We start from the raw sequence: 25,082 nt of genomic DNA, 5'->3' as shown, positions 1-25,082 counted from the left end.
ACAATGGATTGAAACCAGTCCCTACGCAAAGGGTTGCAATGTAAAATACACAGCACACAAGGCAAGATGGATGGGGAGGAAAGAGGAAACATTCCTCCCAAAGGAACCAATTATCAGAGTGCCGTTATTATAAGTTAGGGAAACATTTTGGCCATAGGAGGTGCTTGAGGGAAGGGCCCTAATTCCCATCATTCCTGCTGAGGCAGCCTGATAGAATGGCTGTTTCTGGGTGGCATTTGAGGACATGGTTGTTATAAGAATCTTAAGGTCTTATATATAATAGATGTCCATAAATGTACCAAGCAAACACATATATAAATATATGAACCACATGTCTGAAATCCACACAAAAAACTCCTAAAGCCATTTTGACTCTTTCAGTCACCTCAAATATTTCTCTACAAGGTGGAAGGAAATGTAGAAGCCTCCCTATTGTCTCATTTGTTCACAAATCCTGTCTTAAGGGTGTGTTTGTGTATGAATAGGAGCCTGTGACCTGGATTCAGGATTAAGTAGTTATCATTACAGAAAGAATAGTCAGGCTCTCCAGGTAAACCCATCAACAGGTTTCCTGCCCGCCCCTTCTCTGATGTATGGATGATGTATTGGAGGGTGGTCTTAGGCTACACCCCTTCTGTGATGTATATATGATGTACTGGGGGGTGGGAATTTCAAAGGTCTATACAGTGGTACCTCGGGTTACAGACGCTTCAGGTTACAGACACTTCAGGTTACAGACTCTGCTAACCCAGAAATATTACCTCGGGTTAAGAACTTTGGTTCAGGGTGAGAACCAAAATCGCGCGGCAGCAGTGGCAGGCCCCATTAGCTAAAGTGGTACCTCAGGTTAAGAACGGTTTCAGGTTAAGAATGGACCTCCAGAATGACACACTTTTCCCTCCTAAAAAGTAAGGGGAAATGTGTGTGCTTCTTATGGAGTGAATGCAGGCTGCGCAGCTATCCCAGAAGCCAGAACAGCAAGAGGGATCGCTGCGCAGCGCTCCCTCCCGCTGTTCTAGCTTCTGGCTTAGCCGTGCTCTGTCCCTTCCCCCACCTCCCACAAAAGCCAGCAAGAGCCGTGCTCCCTTTCACGAGCCGCATGGAGCGTGTGTGTGGCGCTTGGGGGCTTTTCCCCAAGGAGGGAGAAGGGCAACCCGTCAGTGATGGGCTGCCCTTTTCCCTCCTCGGGGAAAAGCCTGCAAGCGCCGCACACACGCTCCACACGGCTCGTGAAAGGGAGCGCTGAGCAGAGCCTGGGATACAGGCTCTGCTCAGCGCTCCCTTTAAAGAATTTTTTTTCTTGCATTCCCCCTCTAAAAACTAGGTGCGTCTTATGGTCAGGTGCGTCTTATGGAGCGAAAACTACAGTACGTTCTTAACCCAAGGTATAACTGTATAGGAGTTTGCACACTATTGATCTCGGTCCTCTTCCTCTCTCCTGCGTGTGGGGGGAGCACCCTGTTGCAACAGTTTAATAAAGATCAGGCTTACTAGCTGCTTTGCTTCTCAATATTCTCTGGTTTGCCTCTGTTATTTTCTCCTACCGATAGAGAACCTAAAAGAGGACTCTATATGGGCTCTTGGGTACCCCATAATGGAAAAGCAGCAGTATATCATGGTCCAATAGGGGTTTGCGCTAAATGGGCAGATGAAGGCACTGGCTTATTTATTCCTTAGGTATGTACTTGCAAAACATACACACCCACCAGTGTTCAAGATTCAGGTAGGTAGCCATGTTGGTGTGATGCAGTTGAAAAAAATGAAAAAAATTGTCCAGTAGCACACACTTCAGAGACCAGCTAAGTTTGTTCTAGGTGTAAGCTTTCATGTGCATGGACACTTCAGATATCTGAAGAACTGTGCATTTACACGAAAGCTTATACCCAGGACAAACTTAGTTGGTCTCTAAGGTGCTACTCCACCAATGTTCAAATTATGTTTTATTGTGTTGTGCTTCATTTTATGGTGGATTGTATGTGAAATTTTAAAAAACAAAACACCATTATGCATGTCCTGCCAAACATCCCCACGCTCAACAAATAACCCTTGCAGCTGCAACAAAGATTAAACTGCCAAGTGGGCAGATGGGGGAATGATGAGTGCAAATTTGAGGCTGTTTGGGCTAATGGGACTAGTTTCTTCTGGCTACTGGCTGTGTAGCCAGGCACACCAAAAAAAAACCTCATCTCTTCTATTTCCCTACTCCTCTTGAGACTGGAAACATGAGAGAGGTTAGTGGTTACTGCCTCTTGCCATTGTTAAAACCCAGGTAGGTGAGAGAGCATCTAGGTGCATTCTCCCTTCCTTGGCCTAGCAAAGTGGGTTTTTTAATATTCCAGGGCCATCTCAGGCTCTAGGCCAGGGGTGTCCAACTCCCAAAAGACAGCGATCTACTCACAGTGTTATAAACTGGCAGTGATCTATCCCCCTTTTTTGGGGTTCAGGTCAAAGTTGAGCTTTTTTTTTTAGGAAGGAGGAAAGCCCTGTTTTGGGAGGGGGGGTGCTGGGCAAAAATGTTGAGCTTTTTTTTAGGGAAGCCAGAGTTGTTGAGCTTCTTTGGGGGGAGCCAGTGATCTACCACAGACGTCCACTGATCACGATCTACCTGTTGGACATGCCTGCTCTAGGCGATTGAGAAAAATATCCTGATTACTGAAATGAGGCAGCGAGGGCATCACTGCACTTTCCTCATGTTTGTTATGTCAGAACCATAGCAAGTTCTGTGGATCAGCTGCATAGCATCTGCCTTGCGTGCTAAAAGCCCCAGCACCTCCAGGTAGGGCTGAGACAGACCCATTGCCTGAAACCCTGGTGAGCTGCTGCCTGCCAGGGTAGACAGTACTGAGCTAGATGGACCAAGGCCTGACTCAGTATAAGGCAGATACCTATGTTCCAGAATCACTAATACAAATGTAGGTTATTGCTGGATATTAGTGAATCTGATGGTAGTGATGAACCAGATACTGCACAGTGCTTCTGCAGAATCTTCCACGGATGACACAAGCACTTCCCCACCCTGTCGTTTTCCTCAGAGATTCCTCAGAGGCTTGCCTTGTCCGGGATTCTGCCAAATCTGGAGAGGATGTTGTGCTCAGGTGGGGCCTCCTCCTAAGCCCCATAGCGACATTTTGCCTTGGAACGTGGCAGGTAAATGCAAACGCTGAATCTGAGGCTTGCTCTGTGAAGCCTCTACCCCTACCTTATTGCTTAAAGTTTTATCTTAGATGTAAATTATATAACATTTAAAATAACTTGTCACTTCCTATACTTTCAGTCAGTCATTTCCTACAATATTAAGAATAAGTCCTCTTCAAGACATTGTGTGAACTGTAGGTGGGAACAAACTTTGCTGACTATTAATGAATTCTATAAATGAATGACATAACAAAAGAAATATTTTTTTTGCAGTGCATCTCATGAGTTCGGTATGGTGATTTAGGTTTTCAGAAAGGACTACCTGCTGTACTCTTATCTAGCCATTTATTATGTGACAGTCCATTTATGTTCTTCCAGTGGGTCGCTAGTACTGATCTGGATGCTCTACAATTCTACGTAGAAGGACATAAACTCCACAATTTTATGATTCTCAAAAAAAAAGTTCTCCCCCTTTCCTCCTCCTCTCTCTTCCCACGTCCTCTTTTCCCTCAATCCCAAATTGCCAATAACAGTAATGTCTCACTCTGGATACAACTAATTTGTTTGAATGGTTCTATGACTTGAAAACAAGAGACTCAATATATTGTATTGGTATCAAAGAAAATAGTTTATTAAAAATATATTAAACAAAAAAAAATACATTATCTTACAGGGAACAGGGAACCAATCAGAAAGCTGATCACACAGGAAAAGGCTGTACATGGTGCAGCCACAATAAGAGTTCTTGCTTATACAGGTGGGGCTACTCTGTTGTCTTCTGTCGCTTGGGATCTGTGGGGCTAAGGCTCTCAGTGGGACTCCTTCTGACTCCTTCCTCTGCCCTCTTGGCCAGCCGCGGATCTCTTGGCCTATTCTGAGATGTAGCCTGTGGGTTTGAGGAACTGGAGTGCCCAGATGCTGTCATCGGAGGTGCCCCATTGTTCCTTGGAGCAGGAGCACCAGAAGATGATGGCTGGGGATGTTGTACAGGGACTTCATTCATCAGGGCCGCCATGGTCACCTGCCCAAATCTGGGTACCACCGGACTCGGCTGGGCTTGCACAGGAGATTCTGTACTGCTCCCTGGAGCAGGAGCAGGAGCAGGAGCACCAGAAGATGACGGCTGGGGATGTTGTGCAGGAGCTTCACCCGATGTGGCCACCTTGGTCACCTGCCCAATTGTGGCTCTCGCCAGTCTCTGCTGGACTGACATGGGCTTCAGGATCATCTTAGCACCAGCTGCATAGCAAGGAATACTGTTGTACATGGTTTTGGAGGTGGTCTTGATGATGGAGCCTCTTTTCTGAGCATCCTGAATCAATGCGTTCCAATCTTTATTTTCCTACAAAAGGAAATTTTCTTTTTTACAAAACAAATTCTTATGATTTGGGGGTAGTGGTGGTCTATAAGCTGGGGAAAATTAATCTGATGCCTCAAACTAGAAACTGTTGCAACTTGATCCCAGTTCTCTTTCCTTCTCAGGCAGGGAGGGGAACCTGGCGGTGGTGGAATTAATCTGCCCCCCTAGTGTTCCCAGCTGGCCTGCCAACCTTCAACTTCTTCTCAACCCCACTGCCTGCTGCTTAGGAGACCATTCTAGCTTCTTGGCTGCGCTGCAGGAAAGTGGGAGTCTGACTGTGTCGGTCTTGGGCTTCCCTTGCTTTTGGACTGCACCTCTCAACAGCTTTCAGCTTGGGGAAAATGGGGGCCTTGGCCTGGAAAGTGTTCTTCACCCTTTCTCTAAGGCTGGCTGAATTAATCTAAAACACTAGAGACCACTAATAATGGGTGTCAGGAGAAAGGAGGGCAAACTTCCTCTGGATTGCACCCACTGGTAAACAGTGGTTTGTGAACACACAACAGAGGATCCCTCCAATATGCCCATACTCGGGCTATAAGGATCCTTCCCTCCTCACTGCAGTTACAAAACAAGCAGCAGCAGCAGCAGCAGCAGCAGCAGCAGCAGGGAAATGAGTGTTTAACAGGAATCCATTCACAACTCTGAGCTTTACAGGAGCAAACCATCAATGCCAGGCTTTCCAATGGACAAACCTGGATTGGAGGCCCTCTAGTGGCAAAGTCATTATGGTACAAGGCTGGGGAAAAGGACCATATGAAGACTGCGCCCAATATGGGAGTAATTGTGATCTCATGCAGAAAAGTGCCAGGATGGAAAGAGGGGAGTCCCCCCCAGCTGCTTTATCCCCCGACTGGGCGCCTCCCTGGGAGAAAAGTGCCAGGACAGGAGTCTGATGGGACAGAGGCGACCAGCATGGCAGAGGACGGCATCCCTTTCTTTGCTTGGAACCAACGCTCCCCTGCACACAGCTGGCACTCTAGCACAGAGGAAGGAGTGGGGAACTTTTGTGGCCCACAGAAGTTGCTGAACTCCATCTCTCACCACCCCTGGGTGGGCTGCTGGGCATTGCACATCTGCAGGGCTGCAGGATCCCCGGCCCTTACAGCATCTCACAAACACCTCCCAGAAATGCCATGCTTGGCCTTGCATGAAAAACCACAGTGTTCAATGATCAGGAGTGATGGGAGTTGTAGTCCAGCAGCCCACAGCTTTCTTAGCTCTGGAATACCATACTGCCAGTCTAAGATCAACTGGTGAAAGAGCTAGAGTAACGTCAGTTTTACAATCTATGAAACCTAAGTTTCAGGTTCCTCTGGGCGCCCACAAGCAGGGACAAAATTGAGATGGCACTGACCCCCCCCAACAGGCCTTCTCAGTGGTAGCTCCCTCTTTGTGGTGGCCCCCTCCCTGGGGAGCTGCGCCTGTCTCCCTCATTGTTGCCTTTCAGGAGGAGTTTGAAAACCTGTTTGTTTACACAGGTGCCTTCGGTGGCTGAAGGACACTGGATACGGGATGAGAGAGGGCACCACCTATAGACACAGCGTACAGGGCCTGTTGGCACCCTGCTCCTCCAAAGAACCCTATGAAGTGGGCTTTCTTTATGGCTTTGGGAGGTGATGGGAGAGTGGGGGGACCCAGGGACCCTTGGAGGAGAGGGGGCGGGTCTTGGGCCAAGCCCCCCACACTGCCAGGGCACCACCACTGGCCCTCTAAGTCCCGCTTTTCTCTACAAGGAAGGCTGATGTATATATCCAGAGAGAGACTTCATGCCTTCTTCCACGTACCATGAGCGTCTTCAGGTGTCCCAGGATGAAGAGGCTGTACTTGGCTCGGGTGAGGGTGACATTCAGACGCTGCAGACTCTTCAGGAACCTGGAGAGGGCAAAATAAGCCACAGGTGAAGCTGGATCAGGATGGACAGTGCCCCCCCCCCCCGTCCTCCTAGCTGACCACCGTGGGGTTCACTAAATCCCTGTCAAAGTTTCAAGAGCATTAGAAATGCATTTGTAAGTGCACTACTAAAAGGTTGCAGGCATTCCTACCAAGGTTTCCATGTCTATGTATAATTTCAATGGGCCTCCTCTGAGTAGAGACAACCCCCTGCTGCCATGTTTCTGCTTTACATTTTTTATTGGAGGCCCTGATTTTGATCAATTTCGTTAGTGGTGAATATTTATTAGTGATGTTCATTTATACATGGTTTCCCCCCCTGTTTTGCAATATTTTAGCTTCTCTCTGCCTCCCCCATAGGTTCTTTATGAAATACCTTTTAAGATTATAATTTAAAATACTCAAAATGGTTGTTTATCGATAGCTTTAATTATCATTTAATTCAATTGTTCCTTGGGTGCCTCCTTTATTGGACATCATTTGAGAGCAAAGTGAGAAGCTTGGGGCATAAATCTTAGACGTCAGTCCATGATCTGCTTTTGCAATTTCAGCTACACCCCCCCACCACCATGTGGCTTTCAAGCACACAGTGCCCTTCCACCCCCCCAGGTGGAAAGGAAGTGGGCTGGTGGTGGGAACCAGCTTTAGACCTTAGCCACACACACACATCCCTGCAGCACAAACCATTGGCGGATTAATATTATTTGTTGTGATTCATGTGAAAACTCTCTCGTTAATATTTCAAAACTGTGCCTGAATATTTTATTCATTCCAAAGGTGACTTGCAAAACAGAAAGGCGGCATTAGCACAGCTGTGACCTTTTTCTCCTTCTCAAAAAAACAGGAAAAACCCAAACCTATAAAGGAAAACAAAAAGAAATGCAGCCCCGTTTGCCTGATTTCACCCCATCAGCCCTCCGTTGGGCCAACAATTCTGCCGGGTCACATCTGAGAGCACCAAACCCCTTGCCTGCCAGGGAGGAGAGGGATTTGGGACTCCATTTCTCCTCTCCCCCAGTGAGACACAGAAGCTCCCTCAGAGAAGCCATTTTGCCAGTGTCAGGAATGGGAAGTTCATTGCAGTAAGAGAGCTGCAGTGATGAAGCTCACATGGCCTAGGCCTGCCCTCACCCCTGCAAAGACTATTGTGGGACCACAAACCTCTCCTCTCCTGGGCATTGCAGGTGGCTGCAAGAATGCGGCCAGAGACCAACAGGGGCTCTAACAGACAACTGTGACTTGTAGACAATGGCCCACACACTTGACCACCCCAAGGATTGCACCTGAGCCCTAGAATTGCCAGCAGAGGCACCCCAGTTGACACATCACAAAACAACAGGAAAGCCTTACCCTATTGACCCTTGCGTGCTTTGCGCTCTGACACAGCTGACAATGATGCAGTCCTTCTCACGGCCCTGGAACCCATCCACAGTGTCAACTTCTGCAACGCTGAAAAAGGAATGTACAGAACCATTCAACACATTTCTTTTTACTAGTACTGCCTCCCGAAAACAGAGGTGAAACTAAGAAGGAAACAAGCCACACTCTTATGACATTAGAAGAAAACTCTGCACTTATTGTCTGTGTGTGTGGAAAAAGAGGGAGGGGCGGAGGGAAAATTACCAGAGTCACTGAATGGGCTGCGGCACACCACTTGTTCCACTACTAAAATGAGAACATATCCTATATTTCACACACAACTGCTGCATAAAGAAATGAGTTTTTTTGGGAGGGGAAAATATTTTTGTTTACATACGCTTTCTAGGGTTGCTGTATTTCAAAAAGATCTGGGACAAAAGGCCACCTTCCAGAAATCCCCCCAGATGTCAATTCCATCTTTGAAATCCTGGTAACGTCTGGTAAAATCCAGACGTATGGCAGCCCTAGCTTTACTATCACCTAAGTAGAGAGATCCCTAGGGAGCCTACAATGCCTTGCGCTCTGACACAGCTCCCAGGGAGCCTACAATGTACATTTTAACAACAGGGAAACAGAGGGAGGGAAGTTTTTATTTTATGAAATAAGTGCAAGGGATGGCTGCCCAAGTGTTCTTCAGCAGCAGGGAAGGCCTCAAATGAAAGGCCTCACCAGCGACATCACTTTTGAAGGAAGATAGGGAGGGTCATGGCGCACTGCAAGTGTTCTTGGAGAGGGAGTTCCAGACACAAAGGGTCAGCAAGGAAGTATCAGGGGAGTTGTTCAAAGGAGCAGGAGGCCTTCCGGCCACTGAGGGTGGTAGAGATGAAGGAGTGAAGGTCACTGGTCAGGTGTTCCAGAGAGCAGGGGAGATGGTGAGTGGAGGAGAGGCTTGTCTGCGGCTGCAAGGAGTGCGCAATCTCCACATGCAGAGGCAGTCCACCTCTGAAGACAAGGTGCCCAGCTTGTGGGTTTCCTAGAAGCATCAGGAGGTAATGAGGTGTAGTGGCTGGAGTGCTGGACTAGGAGCTGGGAGACCAGGCTTCAGATCCCTGCTCAGCCATGAAAGTGGGTGGCCGTTGGCCAGTCACTGCCTCTCAGCCCAGCCTACCTCACAGGGCGGTTGTGGGAATTAAATGAGGAGAGGGACAACCATGTACGGCACCTTGAGCTCCTTGGAGGAAAAAGTGGGATATAAACACAATGAATAAATAAACTGTACCCTTGGCTTCATCCAGCAGGGAGATTATGGACAGGCTACTGCACTTTTGTACACCACAGGGATGGGGAAACCCTGGCCCTCCAGGTGGTGCTGGACAGTATCCCCCCCCCCAATAGGCCATCCTGACTGGAGCTATTGGGAGTCCACCAACATCAAGAGGGACACAGCAGGTTTCCCAGCTCTGATCTGAGAAGCATCCTCCCTTTCCCCTGAGGGATTGCCTTTTCTCCATAGAGGAATTCTTCCATCTCCTTCTTGAGGGACTCAGATTCCCATAATTCCCCGACCACTCAAGGCTTGCAAAGCTTTTACCCCTTTTCTTCTCTTCCAAATTCTTTCTCCAACTCGAGTAGGATCCTTCTTTTCTGAGCACTGTATGGGGTGATGATCCCAATGCTACGATAGTTGATGCTTTTCTTCATTTTTGTAATTAACGTAATTAATTCCACGACCAGTTTCACTTCCTGGAGATTGACGAAGGAACTGAACAAGAAAGTAGTAAAAAGAAGGGGGGGAAGAAGAAAAGGATGAGCAGAAGGGCCTTGTAGATGGATAAGTGCCTCAGGTTAAAAGTCAGCACAGGCTGTTTGTTTCTCTTGAAGGGGGGTTTAGGGGACATACCCTGCCCCCACATGGTTCTGGCTAGGTGACCTAAAAGTTGACTTCAAACTTATTGGTTCTCCCCAACTCTTTGTCAGCAGTGAAGGAGGACATGGCTGCCCAAACTGCCACCTGCTCTTGCTGTAGTGGACAGTGGGAAAGATCAGATTAAGACTGCTGCAGGCTTTCCAGTGGGGCTGCAGGCTTTCCAGTTTGGCCCCTTTGAGGACAGGATGCTGAACTAAGGGGTCCTTGAGCCAGGCTCAGCAAAGGGCAACCTAAACAATGAAGGGGCTGCAACAACTCTCCCTATGAGGAAAGGTTGCATTAGAGAAATGGCAATGCAGCAGAAGTTTATAAAATTATGCATTTTGGGTTTTTTTGAAGGTTTTTAGTCTTCTTTGTTTTTTAACCTGTTAAGTTGGTTTGAGACTTGTTTGTGTAAAAAGCAGCTAACAAATATAATAAATTAAAACAAATCAATAATGTTTAATTTGTATTGGTTTTTGCTTGAATTTGTTTGTTTAGTATTTTGTTTGTTTATTTCACTGCTGCTAGCTACCGTGAAAAAAGCAGACTACACATTTAACAAGCAAATAAATGAGTATCTTACTCGCTCTCCCGTATCTCATGGGCATCCGAAACATCAAAGAGGAGGTACGGTAGGAAGGGCCAATCCTTAGAGAATCTGTTCTCTTCTGTCCTCCTGTAACACCATGAAAATAGTCACCATGTAATAGCTTTTAAAAAACAGTGTTGAAAGTCAATTGGCTAAATTCTTTACTCCTGGAGGAGACACTGTCCATTCACATGATATTCCCCACCTGGAGAAAACTAGAATGTCAGCAGAGCCGTAGCCAAGTGATCTTGTGCCCCTGGCAGAACTAGTCACAGACAAATTAGTTCTTCTTTCTGCCTCTCCTCCAACCGCCCCCCCCCCCCATTCAATCCACCTTCTATTTAAAACCATTTCTTATGAGGCAATAATTGATATTTATATTTATTTATAGGCATATTTTAAAGACGATTTTGCGTCCCTCCCCCATCGCCTACGCCCCTGGCGGGGGCCCACCTTAACACCCCCTAGCTACGGCCCTGCATGTCAGGGAGGCAGGGAAACATTCCAAAAGTATGACAAGCACAGGCAGAGATTAGCCATGGAAGGGTGACAAAATACAGAGGCTTATACAGATTTTCTCTGGTGAAGGTTCAGAAAGTCTATGGGACTCTGAGAAGTTCTTTCAGCAGTTAGGGTTTGAGAACTTAGCATCCTGGTTCTTCCCCAAGACTCTCTCTCATTCCCTGTTTCTACAGTATCCTGTCTCCCTGCCCTCTGAAAAGCATCACCCCCTTTGCCACATAGTCTGGATTGCTTGAAAACAAAAGTTTAAGCAACTGTGCCTCATATGATTGTCTTTGGGGTACACTTAATGTGGTGTCACAGATTCCAACGAATCACCCAGTTCTGCAGAGACAACAGGGCATGAAAGCTGTTTTCAGTGCTGTTGGCATGCTGAGATTCTGCAGAACATGATACTGGGTGTGAAATCCAACTTTCTGATAATTTTAAATTCCATTCAGTAAAAATAAGTTGTTTCGAGCCTTAATGCCTGAAAGCACAAAGGCAATGCCTGCCAAAGCCCCCAGGAGCAAGAATGAAGTCAGAACAAGGTTTCTGGAGTGCTTTTGACTTTCCCAGGAGCAACAGAAAACCAGCTAAGAAATTGTGCAAAGTAAGATAAATTACAAAAACAATGAGTGAGTCATATGCACAATTCATGCATGTCACTTAAACCAGCATTTCCTGACACAGAATTTGAAGTGTAAGGGCACAGAATTTTATTTTATTTTATTTATTTATTTTAAAAAAGCTCAGCAGCAGCAGCTTGGCATAAATATAGCTACTTGCCACTATACAAATACAGTCAAGTATCAAAGAGCACATAATTCAACAGTATCATTTCAGAAATGGTTAGAAAGAAAGATTATTATTGTTTAAGTAGCAAATCAGGTTGCCAGAAGGAGTCAGGATGGATGCCTATGATCATGTGCAGAATTTTCACTCACCTGAGTACTCACCTATAGTGCCTGAGCAAGTGTATTCCCTCCCCTCTAAAACACACACACGCCCCAGATATGATGCCAGACTACAAGTCCCCCCCATCCCTGACAACTGGACCTCCTGGCTGGGGCTGCTGGACTCCAGCAAAATCTGGAGAGCATAGCCGACCCACCACTGGACTTGGGGGTTCTGAAAAATCCAGGATAAAGTAGAACCTTTGTCCACATTCAGGTTCATTCATCCACATTCATTCGCCTACTTCTTTGTCCACATTCAGGTTCATTCATCCACATTCATTTGTCTACTTCTTCTCCTTCAATGTCTGTTGACTTGAGGTGAGATAATCAATAACAAAAAGATGACTACGCACATGTCAGTTTTCAAGGCACGGTTGTAGACGTAGTTAGAAGGGAAGAGGCAGATCTCAGGGTGCATCCTGTACTGAGTGGTCAAGCGCAGGACTGGAAGCCTGTCAATGACTTTATTCTGGAGCTGCGCATCCAGCTGTCTGCACAGCCGCTCCATCAGAGACTGCCCATAGCCGTATTCCTCAGCTGTCTGCGAATGTGGGAAAGAAGCAAGAGAAAGGAGGAGGAATGAGACTTTCAGTGGGTGGGTCAGGTGCAGACAGCAACTAAAGAACAAGAGGTTGCCATGTGAAATTGCTCAGGGTATACAGCTAACTCCACACCCTCTGGGTTTTTTGTCTTTTCCCTCTCCAAGAATAAGCCAGTATTTCATGGGCACACTCAGTTCTCACTGGGATGTTTTTGGAAGAAACAACATTAGGTCCCCCCCAACCATATTTTTGTACTTCTGCTAACTGAGAGGCCAAACCAAGTCCGCTGATAGCTCCGTCTTGTGCATGGCTGTTGCATTTTCTGCATGGCTGCTGCAAGCTGCATTTTTTTGTGCATAGCTGCCACATTTTGGCTACATAAACATGAGGGCTTGGAGATCAGTATTAGTTTACAGTTTAACATTTACAGTGATTTAGAAGGCTCAAAGTGTCCCATGTACATTACCTTGTGATAACCCTTACCACCATCCTATAAAGGGAAATCAGTAATATTATGCCCATTTCACAAATTGGGAGGGGAGGGAATGAGGCAGGGAATAGATGTTTGAAGTAGAGATTACGAATGAATGAGCCCTCTTGAGCTACATAAAAGGCTTGGGAAATTAACAGTCCCATGAAATAACCCTACTTTTTATATACTGGAATGTCGGGAAGACGGCAGGAGAAAAAGAGTGCAGGAACATCTCCCCTCTTCTGACGTTCTCCCCAGTGCATCAGAACTAAGAGAATTAGTGGTGCTTGAGCAGCAAAAGTCTCTCAAAGGCTCTTGCTATGGGAATATTTCTTAATATACATTTTTAAACTGCATTTTAAAACACTGGCCCTACCCACTTTTGCCTCTGCTTCACCTGCCACTGGAATGTATCCCAGCGTGCTTGGGTAGATAAATCTTTCAACAAAAGCTCTGTTGTCTACCAAAATGGGAGCCACATGGGCTGATTTCAGAAAAGCCTGCAAAACTGTGTGATTCATTTGATCAGGCAAAGTAATTCAGTCATCATCACTGGAAACAGCTCATATGCCATTAAGGAGCTGATAGGTGGTCTACTTTATTCATGCCAATAACAGGGTCATGAGATAAACAGAATGCCAGCTCTCGCCTGCACAACTTCATCTTTCCTGGGATAGAGAAAAAAACCTTAATTTGTGTCATACTCACCATAGATTTAACTGTGGGAGGAAGCTGCTTTGGGTCTCCAACCAGGACCAGTTTTTTGCAGCCATGAGTGAGCGGGATGAGACTTTCCATCTCACAAGACTGGGCAGCCTTTTAAGAAGAAAAACACATCAGTGTGAACGGGGAGACAGGAAGAGAGGTATATTCCAGGCAATGACAGAAAAGCCACAGGAATTGATGCTAGGATCTTGCTGCAGGAGCCATCTTGCATCAAATCCTGCTCCCCCTTCCCACCCCCAGCCCCACATCTGCAGCTCATCCACCTGCGACCCCCAGGAGCCAGTTTTCAGGAGGAGAGGGAAAGCCAGGGTCTTCAGATAGAAGGGAGGTTCCTGAGGATCTTGCATTAAAAATAATAATTATCCCAAATTCCTAGCCTTCCAACATTTATTTGTCAGCCTCCCATTTAAATGTATTTCTGCTTTCCTTGTATGGTTATTTTGATCTAGTTCAGCTTTCCCTCCCAACCCAGCAAGTGCCCATCAAAGGTTTCGGAACTGCAACTCCTGCCAGCCCCAAATGGGAGCCCTTTCACACAATGCTCAACTGCACAGCTAAATGCTAACATATAAACAAGACTATTTTGTTATTGGATTACAGCAACTGAATTTTAAAGTTTAGAGTTTTTTTTTTTAAAAAAATGGTGGTGATGGCTTCTTCAACTTGAGATTGGTGGATAGCCAGTTTGGGGGGGGATTTATCTTGGCATCAAAGTCAAAATGCCCACCCTCAAAAATGTGCAAAGCACTCAAGCCAAGAGGAAAACTCATTTTCAAATCTCAGCACACACAGAAAATTAAGATTCTGCATGTTGTTCTTGCCATGACAAGGCCTGGGGACAGTGTCAGATTTTGCTAAATGGAGTGACAGAGGAGAGCCTGTTCATGGCCCAAGATTGACTGCCTTCAACCAGGCTGTAAGACAGGGCAGGGTGGCTTGCTTGAAAGCTTATGTCTATTAATATAATTCTTTCCCCTTACAAAGATATTAATCGGGGTTCTGGGACTAAGAACAAGCTTTGCAACTCTCAGGTCCCCTGCTCTAGGCATCTTTGAGAAAGACTTCGCTGGCAGAAGGTTCAAAGGGGGGGGGTGCTGCTGCTCTCTGGGATGGAGGAACCACTGGTCTGAGCTGCAAAAGGAAAAACTCCTTACTGCCAGAAGGAAGGCTGTGAAATGTGGTGATCAGGCCCAGGGTCAGAGAAAGAGGAAACAAGCGGCAGTCCTTATAGGCAAAGTATATTTACTGCTGTTGTTACGATGCAGAGAAAAGTGTAAGGTTGTAAGAGAGGATTGTCTAAGGGTAGACAACAAGATGCCCTCCAAAAGGCACATGATTTGCAGAAGGTCCCAGGTTCAATCCCCAGTGGCATCTCCAGGTAGGGCTGGGAGAGTCTCTTGCCTGAAACCCTGGAGAGCTGCAGCCAGTCAGGATAGGCAAGATGGGTCAATGGTCTCATTCAATATAAGGCAGCATCCTTCGTTTGCTAACAGGGATACCCAACCTTTTGGAGCTCAGGGGCCTATCTGGAAATCTAAGAAACTGTTATGGGCTTCACAAAATACCCATTTCATGGAAGAAAAACTGGCAAGGCTCAGACTCACTGGTACCTCCAACAAAAAACCCAAGACAAGCCACTCATACACATCTCAAAATAGGAAGAAGAAAAAACAGGCTATATCTCCAGAATCAATAAATCAATCAATCACATTGAACAAAAAAAGCTACCTTGAGAGCTTTTAGTGTCAAAAGGTGGTGCCAATGGTGGAAATAAACAATCAAATAAATACAAAGCCAGCCAAAGTGAACAGGGTTGTTTCTGCGATGCCTAAAAGGTACCAATGACATCCTCCCCTCTGAATACCCCCTTGCTGCCATAGTGCCCACTAACCTCATCCACAATAACACAGCTCAGAGGGTCACAGCCCTGCCGCCGGAATGCTGATGCCAGCATGCTATTCCCACTGGTGCTCAGTGTGCAACAGATGATGTGCGACTTCAGGATGATGTTCGCTTTCAAATCGCCTTGCGATCGTCCGCAATCCTGGAAAAAAAGAGCCAGGAATTTCATTTTGAAGAAGACCTAGTTTTCAGACAGAGCCCAGTTTTCTTTCAGCAGCCTGATTTGTTTTTACATCAACAAGTCCATGCTCAGTGTGTGGTTAAAGATGAATTCAGCTCCTTTTAGAGGAAGAAGTGGCTTAGATGCTAAAATGAAGGGCCATAGCTCTGTGGAGGGGTGCCCATTTTGAATGCAGAAGGTGGCAGCTTCATTAGCCAGTATCTTCAGTTAGGGCTTTGGATGTCCCCTGCCTGATATCCTGAACAGCCACTGCCAGTCAGTGCAGACAGTATTGACCTAGACAGACCAATGGTCTCAGTATAACACAGCTTCCCTGTGCTCCTAGGACTCATGATGAACACAGCCAATACCTGCTTAGAGTTAAATGAAGGCATATGTGTTCACCAGTGTGGCACTCAGGAGTACAACAGTGCCACTTCTCCCGATGCCCACCAAGCCCCTGAGCTCCACCTTCTGTGCCACAAGGTGATGAGGAGAGCTAACCCCTGCCTTGGAAAGTGCAAAAGGTTGTATCCAACACAATTAATAACATAATGAGCCTATTAAAATTTAGTTGCATACAACTTGTAGAGCTGAAAGAGGAAGTGGGAGGGAGCGCTACACTTCTAGCTTCTTTTTGTTTGATGTGCTTTTCAAGGCTCAGACTGGCACCTTAATAGCTGAACAGAAAACAAGACACTGGACTCGATGATCTCTGAGCCCCCACAAATGCTTATAAGTCTATGACTGGACTGAGTTTATGGCACATGACTGATGTGCAACAGAGCAGCAGCACCATCAGTGATCTGCGGTAATGAGAGATATATCCTAGCTGGAGCTAACTTGAGATATAAACACTTTTTTGCATGACAAAACAAAGCAGTTCACTGAGTGAGCCTGTTTTTAAGAGCACCTTAAAGACCAAATGGTTACCTTCTTCAGTTGAACAGTGAGCTTCTTTCTTTCCTCTCCAAGTCTGCAAATCTCCTTGTCTAATAATTGCAGCTGAAAGAAAGGGGGAAAGTTGCACTCTTATTTTTAGCAAGATAAACTTTATTCACATTAGCCAATGGCCATAGCAACATATATTTTTGAAAAGCATAAACAACCAAGCATGGGGAAGAGCATAGTTCAGCAGCAGAGCATCTGCTTTGGATGCAGAGGGTCCCAGATTCAGTCTCCAATGGCATCTCCAGGTAGGGCTAGGCAGGTAACTGGCTGAAACCCCAGAGAGCTGTTGCCTGTCAGTATTGAGAAAATGAACTGGATGGATGAAAGATAAGGCAGCTTCCTGAGCTCAGCAGCAGTATCTGCTAAGCATGCAGAAGCTCCCCAGTTCAGTCCTCAATAGCATTTCCAGGGAGGAATATCCATTGTCTGAAACCCTGGAAAGCTGCTGCCTGTCAGTGTAGATCAGGGTGATGAACCTTTTTCAACCTCAGGGCTGCATCCCTTTCTGAGCAAGTTTGCAGGGGTCATGTGTCAGTAATGGGTATTCCCTTTGTACAGCTGACTCAATTCTACACCCCTCTCCCAATCTGCTATCCAGGAAAGCAAAACTCCAAGGACACATTCTAGTGAAGCAAAAAACCTCAAACCACCCTCATGTAAACAATGCTAGAGAGATCAATGGTCTGATTCAGTGAAGAGCAGCTATTAAAAGTCAGCTTTAATTCAGAACCACAAGGCCTGGAACCTTATTTCATTTTAGGGGACAGGCTGCTGTGCAGAGGTAGAGCATCTGCTTTGCACAGAGGGACCCAGTTCAATCCCCAATGGCATCTCCAGGTAAGTTTGGGAGAGACCCTTGCCGGAAACCCTGGACAGTGACTGCCAGTTAGAGCAGACAATGATGAGCTAGATGGACCAACGCTCTAACTCAACAAATCTTACTAAAAACATTTTGTTCTGCACAGCCCCCTTGCTACCTGAGCCCCCCATTTCTGGAGGCTGCATCCTTGAACAAGTGAAGCACGACACCACCATGTTTTGGCCCCTCCCTCATGCCTTGACACGTTTAACTGCAAAGCAGGTCTAAACAAGTTTCGGAATGCCAGCCTACTCAACAGCCTGATTTGGACGTGCTAATCCTAGTCCAATTACCCATGCTAACAAACAAGTACCTGGCCAGCACTTTGGGTTTTTGCTATAGCACGCTGGCGACAAATAATGTCCAGCTGTCGATCCAGGTCTTCTTTTCGTTTGCGGATATCTTGATGTCTGACAAGGGCTGCTTTGCCTAAGGAATTCAACCAAGTGCTTTTAGTTTAGTCATTTATATTCCACTTATGAAACAGAGTGTTGGTCATTTACCAAGATGCTTTCTCTCACACACTGAAATTCAATGCTTGCTTTACTGGCCGAGGGAGCCGGCATACAGCTTCCAGGTCATGTGGCCAGTATGACTAAGCTGCTTCTGGCGAACCAGAGCAGTGCATGGAAATGCCGTTTACCTTCCTGCCGGAGCGGTACCTATTTATCTACTTGCACTTTGATGTGCTTTCGAAAACAAGTAGTTCCTAACAAACCATTTCCAAGAAACACATTGTGTTTGCTAAGCAGAACCTGCATGTATAAATTTATTTAATTAAACAACCTCCAGCTACAGACCTGGATAGGATGGGAGGGATAGGATGATATTACAGGATTTCATCCCCTCAGCTAATCCCTGCTCTGGGCTTATGATCTGGGAAGACTATTTCAGATAGAACAGAGGCCAACTTTTGGACCTCACTATTAAAACAACTAATCAAGAGACAATTGACCATGGGGAAAAACCAACTGATAGATGAGGAAGACAAATTTTACATGTATGATGCTCTAAGAGAAAAATACCATCTGTCAGAGGTGGCCCAATGGCAATACCTGCAGCAACAACATCTTTGGTCCAGCAGCCTTCACAACATATGACACACCAGAGATTTTGGAGCAATTGGATAATTCATTTGAAACTAAAAAGGCAGGATTACTTTTTATAGTTATCTACTATCAGCAAATAAGTTTGATAAAGTTTAATTTCTTAAACTCTAAGAAATTATTGGAATAAAGATTTGGAATGCTCACTATTTCCTAGACAGAAGGAAAATGTCATAGCTTCAGTATCAGATGCATCAATGGATCTTATACAAACATAAGGGAGTCCAGTAGATTCTAAGTATTATTTTCTACTTGACTCCCTTATGTTTGTATAAGAAAGGACTATCTAATGTAGCTCTTTTTTGGAGCTGTAATAGAGACAGTGCTTCCTTGAAACATATATTTTTACTGTGTCCCAACTTACTAAGTTTTGGGGAGGCAGTGCTGAACTATATAAACAAAGACCCTACGGAAAAAATTAAGATTTTCAGAGGTGAATGTGCTCTTGAGCTATATACCCATTGTATGGAAATTGACAAAAGGACAGCAAAAATGGAATCTACATGCCCTAATGGTGGCCAAGAGTCTGATACTGATGAATTGGAAGAACAGAGACACGATTCCCCTTAATCAATGGCTTAACATATGATTGGACAGCTTATGGACGCAGACTTTCTTCGGATATATACAATAATATTTGGAATGGGTTTACACAGAATAAAGTACTACTGACAATTATATGTGTATTAGAATAATAAGAATATACACATCTGGATATTTACCGTATTTTTCGCTCTATAACACGCACATGACCATAACACGCACATTGTTTTTAGAGGAGGAAAACAAGGAAAAAAACATTCTGAATGAAACAGTGGATGTATCATTTTTGTGCTTCATGCTGTGGCCACAGACATGTGATCTGATGGTGAATTTGGGGTGACCCAATGCAAAGATCCTGAGAATCCCTGTAGATCCATGCTTTGTAACCACATTTTTTGCACCTTTGCAGCCCCAGGCAACAGTGGGTGCGTTATTTTTTTGGTGCAGGCTGTAGCCATGGACATGCTATGTGATCTGTTGGTGAATTTGGGGTGACCCAATGCAAAGATCCTGAGAATCCCTGTAGATCCATGCTTTGTAACCACATTTTTGCACCTTTGCAGCCCCAGGCAACAGTGGGTGCGTGATTTTTTTGGTGCAGGCTGTAGCCATAGACATGCTATGTGATCTGATGGTGAATTTGGGGTGACCCAATGCAAAGATCCTGAGGATCCATGTGGATCCATGCTGTTTAACCACGTTTTTGCACCATTGCAGCCCCAGGCAACAGTGGGTGCGTGATTTTTTTGGTGCAGGCTGTAGCCATGGACATGCTATGTGATCTGATGGTGAATTTGGGGTGACCCAATGCAAAGATCCTGCGGATCCATGTGGATCTATGCTTTGTAACCACATTTTAAGTGGGGAGCGAAGGAAAAACAAAGAAGGGACATGAGAGGGGTGTGCAGAGAAGCAGCTGGCTAAGAATGCAGGAGAGGGATGTAACGGGAGGGAGGAAAGAAAGGCAAAAGTTTCCCCCCACCCAAGCCAGCCATCTCTCTCTCTCTCTCTCTCTCTCTCTCCCTCCCCCACTCTGCTTTCCCCTCTGCTTGCCTGGAGGGGAGGGGCTTTCCCTGCTCTTTGTTCCGTTTCAGCAAACACAGCAAGGAAACAGAGAAGGGTGGGCAGTAAGACCCTGAGGCAGAATGCAGGAAAGCAGCCACTTCCTCTTTTCAGGTTTCCCTTCTCTTTGAAGCTCCAGGGACCACACATTCACTTTATAACACGCACAGACATTTTCCCTCCCTTTTTAGGAGAAAAAATCTGCGTGTTATAGAGGGAAAAATACGGTATGTATGGTAATGTAAAAGAATTTTCTATTTTTCATTCTCACTCATTTTCTTTCTCTTTCCTCACTCTCTTTTATAAATGAAATGCTTCTAATAAAATATTTTTTTTGGGGGGGGGACCGTGAAAAAAACCCTTTATGATACTCACTTATTTCATGGTCGACCTGGGCATCTAGACTAAACTTCCAGACATCCCTGCTGATGGAGCTTTCTTGTCCCAGTCTCACCAAGTTGATGTCACCACAGTTTCCTGGATGTAAAACAGATACTCAGTGCCTTGCTACATTACAGTTAGTTTTTTGAAAAAGAAAGAAAAGCATTTCACAAACAATTTTGATCTGCTTAGCAAATCCTGAAATCTGCATCTTGCACATTAAGAGTTAAGAAAATGTTCAGGAAAGGGCAACTAAATGATCAAGGGGATAGAGCAACTCTCCTACAAGGAAAGGTTGCAGCATTTAGGTTTTTGGGTGGTCACTATGAGAACTGGAAGAGGGCTATGTGGACCATTGTCCTGATCCTGCAGGCTCTTCTTAGGTACTTAACGTTCTTTTGCTGAAAACACTCATAGGATGGTTTACAAAAAAAAAAAAAAAACCACAAAAACTAGCAAAAAGAAATGAAGCAAACCTTTCAGTAGACAAGTGCAGCATTAAAAATATCTCAAAGAACCCTAAATATCCTTTTTAAAAAGCGTAAGGATGTACAGGAAAGACCATGCTTGGAGTCTAAAAGATAAACAGAGATGGCACCAGGCCCCATTTGGAATGACTTTTCTGCAAGAACATATGCTACAGTAAGCGTAATTACTGCTAACTACACTGAAAGGGTGGGAGCACAGTCCTAAGTGACTTAAACCCTGAATAAGTCTTAGCATTTAGCTATAACCAAGCCAATTGCTCCCACCAAACCATGACTTCCACAGATGAGAACTGGGCAAGAACTCAATGTACCCAAAGGACTGCTACTGTCCTGGCATTTTCCCTTGAACATAAGAATTATTTTTTTCATCAGGTCGTCGACAGCAGCGTTGGATGGGGCACACAGCAGCACACGGTTCTTGATTTTGCTTTGCACAGAATTTTCTTTTCCTGGTCTCTGGAGATTAAAAAAAGGGGAGGAGAGAAGTTGTTAGTTACACCCAGAGTAACACAATTCAAACAACTGAATCATATACAGTGGTACCTCGGGTTAAGTACTTAATTTGTTCCGGAGGTCCGTACTTAACCTGAAACTGTTGTTAACCTGAGGTACCACTTTAGCTAATGGGGCCTCCTGCTGCTGCCATGCCACCGGAGCACGATAGCCCAAGATACTATTTCTGGGTTAGCGGAGTCTGTAACCTGAAGCATATGTAACCTGAAGCGTATGTAACCCAAGGTACCACTGTAAGTAGTCATGTCCAGTCTAGGAATGCATAACAATCCACACAGGAAGAACAAGGATACAGTTTGAATGCTTCACCTGTAGATTTACAAATAATTTAATGTGTCAATATGAATGGAAGTAGTTAAAAGTGCAGTTGTTGTTTAAGGAATTGTTATTTTGACTGGAGTGTAACTGAAATTAATAAGATTCTGGAACGCAGAAATAAAGTAAATCATCAAACCATCAATTCTAGCACATGGGGGGGGGGAGAGACCAAAATTATATAATTTGGCATCTAAATGATTAGTATTAATAATTGTATTATAATTTGGCATTGTTATAATGAGGCTATTATTGGATTATTGTAAAGGAAAACTAATAAAAATGATAAAAAAGAGGAATGCATAACAATCCTTGAAGGGTCTTTCAAACAGCATCTAGTCCAACTCCCTGCTGGACAAAGGGTCTACCCTGCAACCTCAACATCCTTGAAAAAAATGCTGTGGGTAAAGGACCTCCTGCAACAGAAAGGCCACCCCCATCCCCAAGATAGTCTCATTTGAAAAGCTCCTACCTCTATGAAGTGCCCTCTAATATTTAGCCAAATAAGTGACTCCCTTGCAGTTCTCTCAGGGCACAAAGGGGATGGAGAAAAATGTAAATGCAATAATGTAGGGCAGTCTTGCACCCTTTCAGATCAAGGTCCCTTTTTAAAGCGCAATGGTTGTATCCAACATAATTTTACTCATAGAGTAGACCCTTAAATTTATGTGGCCTGTGTTTATCGTGCACCGTAACTGCAAAGAGTCTATTCCAAGTACAACTAAGAGCAGCCTGCTGGATCAGGCCAATGATCCATCTAGTCCAGCATCCTGTTCTCACAGAGGCCAGCCAGATGCTTGTGGGAAACTAGCAAGCAGGACCGGAGCACAAGTGCACTCATCCCTCTGGGGGCGTAGCCAGCTGCTCCAGCATTCAGAGTGGTGGGGGCGGGGCGATCCGCCCACAGGGGCGCCACAGTGAGCTGCCCACAGAGTCCACCCAGTGGATGCAAGCCCCATGCTGCTGTTTCAGGCAGTGCCATTTTGTCACCCCCCTCCAGAATGACACTCAGGGCGGACCGCATCCCCAGCACCTCCCTTCCTACGCCCCTGCTTCCCTCCTGAGGTTTCCAGCAACTGATATTCAGAAACATTGATGCCTCTGATTGTGGCTAGAAGCCATTGATAGTCTTATTCTCCATAAATTTATCCAGTCCTCTTTTACATACTGCCTGCTATCAACTAGCAGTGGATTCAACAAATTGTGAACTCTGGATTTTATTTTTAAAGAAAAATCATATGAAGAATATGAGTCTTTAACCATTCAGAGTTATCTATATACATTTTTTTCTTTACCAGTCCCTCCTCTTACATCTGTGTCTTTAAGAGCAACCCATTACATAGAAATTTTTAAGACCTTCATCTTTTCTGAATTTTTTTTAATTAAACAAGATTTATATGCTGCTTAATAAAAAAATATGTAAGTGGTTTAATAAAGTTAAAGAAAAAACAGGAAAATAGCAAATAATCAGACATATAAAATGATGAAAATAAGAGATAAAAAACTTTTAAAATAATACAAAACCAAATGTACATAATAAAATTATACGTCTGGATAGGTAAAGGTAAAGGGACACCTGACCGTTAGGTCCAGTCGCGGACGACTCTGGGGTTGCGGTGCTCATCTCGCTTTACTGGCTGAGGGAGCTGGCATACAGCTTCCGGGTTATGTGGTCAGCAAGACTAAGCTGCTTCTGGTGAACCAGAGCAGCACACAGAAACGCCGTTTATCTTTCCGCCGAAGCGGTACCTATTTATCTACTTGTACTCTGATGTGCTTTCAAACTGCTAGGTTGGCAGGAGCAGGGACTGAGCTACAGGAGCTCACCCTGTTGCAGGGATTTGAACCGCCGACCTTCTGATCGGCAAGCCCTAGGCTCTGTTGTTTAGACCACAGTCTGGATAGGCTTGCCTAAATGAAAAGGTTTTGAGCAGAAACAGTACAAGGAATATGCTTGCCTAATTTCAATGGGCAGGGAGTTCCAGAGAATAAGTGCTGCCTCACTGAAAGCTCAATTCCTTGCACACACAGAATGGATGTTATGTAAAGGGACAAGAACAGGTCCAATAAAAAAGAGAATAAAGCAACCCTCCTTTTTTTTTAAAGCACCAGGCTAAAACCAGTATATAATAAGAGGGACCACTATTTATTTATTTAACAAGATTTATATGGGAGCATAGGCAGCTTCCTTATATTGGCCCATCTCCCTCAATAGGGTGCATGGACTGACATCAGTTGTCTCCAAGGTTTCAGGCAGGGACCCTTTCCTAGCTATACCTGGAAATGCCAGGAATCAGTTATGGGACCTTTTCTGTATGCCGAGCAAATACACTACCATTATAGCTATGACGTTTCCCATTAATTAACAACAATAACTCAAAATAAAATCCTAAGCGTTTTACATAAAGCAATATAAAATATTGTGTCTTGTAATTTGCCACCAGAATAAGAGAGCTGGGGATGCCATTTGTTGCTAAGCCTATTAGCTACTCTCGTGCATTTCACAAGGACTGGCACATGCAGGGTGTTATCGACCTAACCCACCTCGATGAAAATGCAGTAAAGGAGTCCAAGGATAGTCTTAGATTTCCCAGATCCAGGTGGCCCATGGATCAAGCAAATTTTGGGCAGCGAAGGAGACTGTGTCACGAGGGCATAAGCTGTTTCAATAGCTGTCCTTTGATCTTCATTAAATTCTCTCATGTACGAAGACTGTGGAGTAGGAGAGAGGACAAAGGCATGTCATTCACAAGACCTTTCTATTCCCTGAGATTTCTGTGACTTGGTTTACACTGCTGCTATGCCAAACCATGGCTTAGTGTGAGCATGTGGGTTCCTGGGACAGGAACCTTGCTAATTCTCCTGCTTTAAGCTAGGCCATAGTTCATAAAGGTAAAGGTAAAGGGACCCCTGACCATTAGGTCCAGTCGTTGTCGACTCTGGGGTTGCGGCGCTCATCTCGCTTTATTGGCCGAGGGAGCCGGCATACAGCTTCCAGGTCATGTGGCCAGCATGACTAAGCCGCTTCTGGCGAACCAGAGCAGTGCACGGAAACGCCGTTTACCTTCCCGCCGGAGCAGTAACTATTTATCTACTTGCAATGTGTGCTTTCGAACTGCTAGGTTGGAAGGAGCTGGGACCAAACAACAGCTCACCCCGATCGGCAAATCCTAGGCTCTGTGGTTTAACCCACAGCGCCACCCGCGTCCCTCCATAGTTCATGCATTGCTACTATTTTTATATGAGTGATTAAATTTGTCTACCGTCCTTCATCCGAAGCTCATAGGGAGGGTCACAACATAAAAATACAAAATGAGAGCACAAAATGCATAATAAAAAGGAGACATAAAGGAGTAGGAA

General features: G+C 45.1%; 1 protein-coding gene and 1 long non-coding RNA gene across 6 annotated transcripts in view; one reads left to right on the top strand and one right to left on the bottom strand.

The window, feature by feature from the left end:
* Positions 1–1,306: 1,306 nt before the first annotated feature.
* On the top strand, positions 1,307–10,111 carry LOC310836360. Its single transcript, XR_014560036.1, has 2 exons — positions 1,307–3,147; positions 7,230–10,111. It is a non-coding gene; the product is annotated as an uncharacterized lncRNA (long non-coding RNA).
* The window catches only part of LOC310836274 (putative helicase senataxin), a 55,999-nt gene continuing 34,656 nt past the window's right edge, over positions 3,740–25,082 (bottom strand). For 3 of the 5 annotated variants that reach the window (XM_083721266.1, XM_083721269.1, XM_083721268.1), the window contains 13 exons: positions 24,267–24,434; positions 21,206–21,350; positions 20,401–20,502; positions 17,628–17,743; positions 16,438–16,509; positions 15,334–15,486; positions 13,425–13,532; positions 12,056–12,243; positions 10,237–10,329; positions 9,336–9,506; positions 7,736–7,834; positions 6,280–6,367; positions 3,740–4,477 (listed from right to left, as the gene is read on the bottom strand). In XM_083721266.1, the coding sequence (XP_083577392.1) occupies positions 3,899–4,477; positions 6,280–6,367; positions 7,736–7,834; positions 9,336–9,506; positions 10,237–10,329; positions 12,056–12,243; positions 13,425–13,532; positions 15,334–15,486; positions 16,438–16,509; positions 17,628–17,743; positions 20,401–20,502; positions 21,206–21,350; positions 24,267–24,434 (2,082 nt within the window). In that variant the 3' untranslated portion in view covers positions 3,740–3,898. The other 2 variants (XM_083721267.1, XM_083721270.1) reach the window with 2 other exon arrangements.

This window comes from Podarcis gaigeae (genome assembly GCF_964106915.1).
Source record: "Podarcis gaigeae genome assembly, chromosome: Z".
Taxonomy (NCBI): Eukaryota; Metazoa; Chordata; class Lepidosauria; order Squamata; family Lacertidae; genus Podarcis; species Podarcis gaigeae.
This window is presented reverse-complemented; position numbering and strand designations above follow the sequence as displayed.